The 6,389-nt window shown below is 35.6% G+C and overlaps 1 protein-coding gene across 1 annotated transcript; it reads left to right on the forward strand.

Annotated features, from left to right (window-relative positions):
- Window positions 1–837: 837 nt before the first annotated feature.
- LOC122792080 (NXPE family member 4-like) lies at window positions 838–1,555 on the forward strand (the record flags this gene model as incomplete). Its single annotated transcript, XM_044059879.1, is given in 1 exon segment — window positions 838–1,555. A coding segment is annotated over 1 exon segment (718 nt), but the record flags the coding sequence as incomplete, so codon positions are not given.
- Between the last annotated feature and the right edge of the window lie 4,834 nt (window positions 1,556–6,389).

Raw genomic sequence — 6,389 nt, forward strand, 5'->3', positions numbered from 1 at the left:
GTATTCATTTGGAAAGTCTTCGGCTGAAGTAGAACTTGGTTTGTTTAAGAATAGTTTTATATAGGATGTGGGGATAGGTTTAAAGGTGAATGTGGATGTGGTGATATGTGGTTACTGGGCAGGGTTAGGACTAGATGTTGGGGAATCCTTGGTTGGGGATGCTATACTATCTATGAAATAAGAGCTGAATTGCATTGCTGTTTCAAGTGATGAGTTATTGGGAGAGGGGTTAGGGCTGACTTTATAGCCTGGATGCAAGACTTATTCAGTGGATGTCCAGAATTTATTAGGGTTGTGTTTACTGTTATTCTGAAAGTTACGATATTACAGTTTTTGTCTTCATTAATTTGCTTTTTAGTATGGTTATGAAACATTCTGAAGTTTTCAAAAGATATTGTGATGTTCTATATTTTTGCCATTCTTTCCATGTTTTGTCTCTGTCCTGCATTAGCATTCTACTCGTTTTGGAAAGTCAGACTGTTGTATTCATTTTTAGTCTCTTCCTTCTAATCGGTGCAAGGCTATTTAAGATATTCAGGAATCTTTTATTGAATTCATTTACAGCATCACCTAAGGGGAGGATATTTAGGAAGTTCCAGTTAATAGATACTTTGCTGATTAATTCCATATAGGATTACTTACTTGCAAGAACACATACACATATGTAGATTAAAAGCATCTATAATGACAAAGTCATCATATTCTCATCATTTTCAACTTTTTATATTTCAGCTTTTCATAATACATCATTATCTCCTAGTAAATGTGCTTGATTACCAGGTTGTATTATTATTTAATCATTTATAACATTATGAATCAATCTATTTTCTTCACTCTAGTGTTACCCTCTGTTCTCAACAATGAAGTATGGTACTGAAGAAGAAACAGATGCTGAATTTGACACTAAAGCAGATGCTGATCCTAATAAAATTCTACAGGAAGTTGACACCATTTATCAGTTCATTTCTTCTACTGAACCCTTGTTTGACATCCCCCCTTTTGAGAGAAGCACTAGTGCACAGAACAGCAAATATTATATCACGAATTCCACAGAGGTGCATAGCACTGGGAACTTTCTCTATACATATGTGGAAACGTATGACCAGCAAGGTAACAGAAAGACCACTGGTGGAGATTTTTTCAGAGCCAGAATATATGATAAGAACACACTTACTGGAGCTACAGGGAGTATCACTGATTTTAATAATGGAAGTTATCTTGTAACCTTCCCACTTTACTGGGAAGGCACTGTATACATTTCAATAAAACTACAGTATTCATCTGAAATGATATCTCTCATTCACAGACTCAGGGACACAGACAACCACAAAATGGAATTTTTTGGAATTTTTATTTTGAATAACTATAAGGAAATTACCGAATGCCATTTTAACCTGACATCTATTGGTCCTTTGTGTGATCTTTATTATCATAATTCAGGAATTAAATGGATGTGTGTGAAACCTAAAAACTTAAGCTGTGAGAATCTACACCACATGGAATCCTATTTCCGAGACCCTCCAATAACTGATGATGAGAAAAAACTTTTGGACAGGTATTCAGTTTTAAGTATTTTATAAATAAATTATGTTAAAAGGAAGCAGAAGAATTTCTTTAAGACTGGTTCCAACAGTAGTGTAGCACATGGATTTTTTTCTTACATTCCTCAGGCAGTCATTGTTTTCAGCCATACCATCATCCATCAGAAAACACAGTGCTTTCTTGTTATTGACTTCCAAGAGGCACATAAAGGTAGTACTAACTCCTGCCATCTTCACTTCTTATGATTTCAAAACCTTTTTCACTCAAATGCTTTTCCGTTCATGAGAACCCTGGGTGATGCATTGGATATTTTTTTCAGAATTTGAGGGCTGAATGCTTTTTATTTTAGTATATAATATTGCAATGTTTCAGGGTTCATGTCAGAAAAGTTAGTCAGTGAGAATATGACAAGCAGGCAGCCTGTAAACAATTTCCATATTAAGCATTTTTATTTTTGCATAAAAGCAGCTCACATGGCTAAAAACTGCATTCTGTTTCAACTGTCACAAATATATTAAGAGAAGATGAGTGGAAGAGCTTGAATTCCTTACTTTTACAGAAAGTGAATAAAGATCCATAATAGCTCAAAAAAATCAAAGTTGCTTATACTGAAAGATGTACCAGTGTAACCCCCACTCTCTTCCTCCAGGAATCGGGGACAAATCCAAAACCAGTCAAGAGCAAAGGCCAAAAATAATGCATATATTTTTTTTAAATATCAAGATTTGTAATAATATACATTTTCAGTATACTATAGGAAGTCTTGGACTGTAATGTGTGGTATCATTACTGGTTGCAATACTCATTGCTTTGTCACTTATTCACGTTTTATAAAAGGCAAAACTAAAAGATGTTCTGCTATTCTGAAATATATGTGGAACAATCCACAAATAGTTCCATAATATGTATTTTATTTCAGCATATTACCTCAACTAATAGTGAAATACTTTACAGTGGACACACAATCAAAAACTGTCTAAATTTTGTAAAAACGTATAACTGCAGTCACTGTTTATTTCTGTGAACAGATGCCAAGATTTAGCTCAATAACATTGGGACATAACTTTTTCATGCTTTTTTTCTGTTTATGATTTGCCTTGTGCTCATAACAGATTATTTCCAGTATCTTTCAACAGTTGATATTATCCAATGCAGGTGATGCTGGGACTGAGGAATACATAACAGATCCAGGCTGTTATGCAAGATGAGTAATTTCCTAACAATCACATTATCAAACGTAAAGGCTTGTAACAAAATCTGCACTGGTGTTTAATATTCAGTTAGCTGTAGGCAAAGATATACTAACATATACTCTTATACATTTTTATATGGTGATGTGCAACTCCAGCCTTGACTTGATATCCCAGTATACACATTAGAGAGCAAGTAGACTAAAAAATGTGTCTTAGCAAATACTCTCCAACATGGAGAAGAAGATGTGAATGAATAAATGTTAACAGCTGTACTGGTTCACATTTGGTACAGTACTATTTATTCAAATCTTTGTATATTAAAAGACAGATTTTCAGAGCATTTGAATTTGCCAGCTTGTGTTTTTACCAGTGTATTCCTAGTAAAAACTCAGTATTTACTCAGTATGTATTTACTCAGTCACCGTCTTCCTTGCAGGGCAGAGCCTGGGGTCACTAAATTCGACCAACATACTGCTAAAGCTCTGCCACAAGGGCCATCTCCTGAACACATTCACTGAGAATTTTGTCTTTTTACAATGTAAGCAAATTTAACTTGAGGAACCTTGCTATGTATTAACTTCATCTAGTCAAATATGTGCCTACCTGTACTGGAAATGAGTTTTTAACACACACCTCCGATTAGAGTTGTCCTTGCACTCTAAGGACAGCTTATTAAGTTGCCCACTGTCCTTTCTCTTAACCAATAGACTACACTGTAAATGCCAGTTACTTGAGAAGACTGGTAGAGATGGGTGAAGGCTGCCAGCCTAGCCAGATAGAATTGTGCAGATAATTCTATCATTTGTAAATATGAATGTTGAACTTAAAACAATGTGGCAACATTGCCATCTGCTGTAAAGAAAGCTAAGTCAAGCATTTCTTGTTGGTCCTTTGATATTAAAATAATTTCATCACTGCCTTTGATGTTTTACAAGTCTGCTCCAGTCCGGCTAGATGAAGGCTTCCTGCCTATTGTTTTAAGGCTAAAGTTAATGACCAGAATTTACATGTGGAATATCCTTTATTGCTCTAAGTGTAAAAGAATATAAATACAGTTTCTGTCAGACTGGAACACCAGGAAGGTGTAAAAGATGATGTAATGTTTAGCAGAACTAGAGTTTCAATTTAAACAGTGAGAACCAGAGATTATTAAGCATTTTTGTCTGACTATCCAACTCAGCACTCTGCCTGTTGCTCTATGTAAGTAAGTTATTTTAGAAGTTTGCTTTCTTGTAGCAATAGCTAGGAATTAGAAAGTTTACACTAAGTGTTTTTCTGTGATGTCAGAACTGCACTACTGATTTAGTATTTCTGTGTGATCTCTGAACTCTTTTGACCAGCACTGTGTAGTAGAAAGTATTGTCTTGTGGTTTTAATTATTTATTATTAAATATTTTAAAACATTTTAACTGTGGCTAGAATATGTGTAGAGATAAGTTAAGCTCTAAGAGTACATTGCATGTATATAAGATCCTGTACCACGTCACTCTAATAAGCCTTGAGACTGTTTAGTCACACTTACCAATTGGATAATAATATTGCACAGTAATAATTGGACACCCTTTTAAGGGCCTTTGAGTAGCTGATAATTATTAGCTGGGTGGTGGCAGGGTACTACCGTATAGTCTGGATAAAAGGGGCGCAGCTGGAGAACCTGTGTCAGCCTTCCCCAGAATTGTCTGTGTGGTTGTATAAACTCTTATCTCAAGTGTGTGTGTGTGTGTGTGTGTGTGTGTGTGTGTCAGCTACTTGGGCAGGGACATGAAGCACTGGTTGGACAGAGAGGGAGCTGGAGATTTTAGCTTGCCCAGCTAGGCTGAGATCTGGCTCCTATAGCTGTGCCAGTGGGGAGTCTTATCGGGGACCTGGGAAGCAAGGGGGCAACCAGCCCTGGACTGACTGTGATCTCTGTGTGCTATTAAGGGAAATTGCACTTTGCTGTGTGTATTTGTTATCCTTTCCTCATATATGATACGCCCTCTCTGGTGTTAGTGGTGAGGATTGAGGCTCCTTGATTGTTGGGCCAGGGCACGGTCATCACATCTGGCTAACAGGTTTTTGCATTTAAGAAATTAAAGGAATCCTGTTCTACTAGGTACCTCTCTGCATATTGCTTAGTATTGGCTATAAATGGATTACTCTCTGTTATACTTTGACTTGAGGGCGAGAGGGTCACTGTACTGCTAAATATCACCTCACTGTTCTCTCTCTCTCCTCTTTCACTCAGTCAACAACTCCCTCACAGGGCAGGTATGTGTCCAATGGTATTACATTTCTATTTGTTCTAAGACTGAGTAGAACAGTAAATAGAATCTGGCATTGTGTTATACTTCTATCAAATTCATTCAAAGTGTACGAGCTGTATGTATGTTGAGCCTTCCCTTTAACAAGTGTGTAATGTCAGTTTCTGGTGTTTTGATACATATGTGCATGTGTGCATGGAGAAACTGGCTAAAAGTTCTTTTGCTATTAAATCATTGTCATATAACTTCTGTCTATTGTTAACCAATGTTTTCATAACTCCACCCTCCCTCCATACCTCCCAGTCACTGCTGGTGTACCACAAGGCTCTGCCATATTATGTCTAATTTGGAATAACTATTTAAAGTGTATTTATTTTTTGTATTATTTTTAAAGACTATAAAGTTATTATTTTTAAAATGTTTTATAAAACTTTGGAGCTTTTCTCCCCATGTCTCTGCTGAAAATAGTCTCCTGCCCAGTTCGACTTTCCCGGTAATCAAATGCCAATAAATAATCAGCAAATAAATAAAATACTAATAAACTGTGGAATGCTAATTTTCCACTGATCTTGAATACAGTGAGACTTGGAGAGCACATGGTGTTGAAGCTGACAAAGACAAAGCCAATGATTTTTTCATAGCTGATCTCTGTACACTATAGCTATAGCATTAAAGAATATATCAGTCATGCCCTCTGCACTGCCACCAGTTTATTATATTATAAATGACTGTAAGAAGAGCTCTATAATTCTTATATGGGAAATAGTTTAATATCAATATTATAATGTCAGAATGGCGTTAATTCATTTTCTAAAGTAATATAGTATTAGAATTACATGTTGAGATGAAGGCTATACTTCTGACTGAGTAAATCTGCAAAAACAATGCCAACAACATATTAAGTTCCAATCCTTTCTTCCACATAATTTGAATTCCTTTGTAAAGTTACTGTAACACTGATACAGGGATCTTCTACATCTACATGGTTATGAAGAACTCATTCAGCAAATATTTAGCCAGTGTAATTTTGCTGTTCATTTATATAGAGATAGGTCTGGAAATCAAGTGCCATTCCTTTCTATTACTCCTGTGTGTGACATGTTAGGCTTATCAAAAGCTTAATGACTTACTCTAAGGATTATAATTATAGTTTAAAGGAAATATTGATATCCAACCCAAAAAGTACAATAGTTCAAAATTATTTTATTAGCTATTATAGTAACACTGGTTTGTTACATACTATAAGTAGCCAGACAAGGGGAAAACCTTTTAGATTTAATATATTCAAGTTTCATTTATTATAGTTACTTTTACAAACTCATTCTGTCTTTACTTGGCAGGAATAATAACATGACTAAGGGGGCCCTCTGTCCATTAAATGTTATTTCACAAACTCATTCTGTCTTTACTT

The sequence above is a fragment of the Protopterus annectens genome, unplaced genomic scaffold (genome assembly GCF_019279795.1).
Source record: "Protopterus annectens isolate FY-2018-M unplaced genomic scaffold, PAN1.0 ctg67495_obj.part0, whole genome shotgun sequence".
In the NCBI taxonomy this organism is placed as follows: Eukaryota; Metazoa; Chordata; order Ceratodontiformes; family Protopteridae; genus Protopterus; species Protopterus annectens.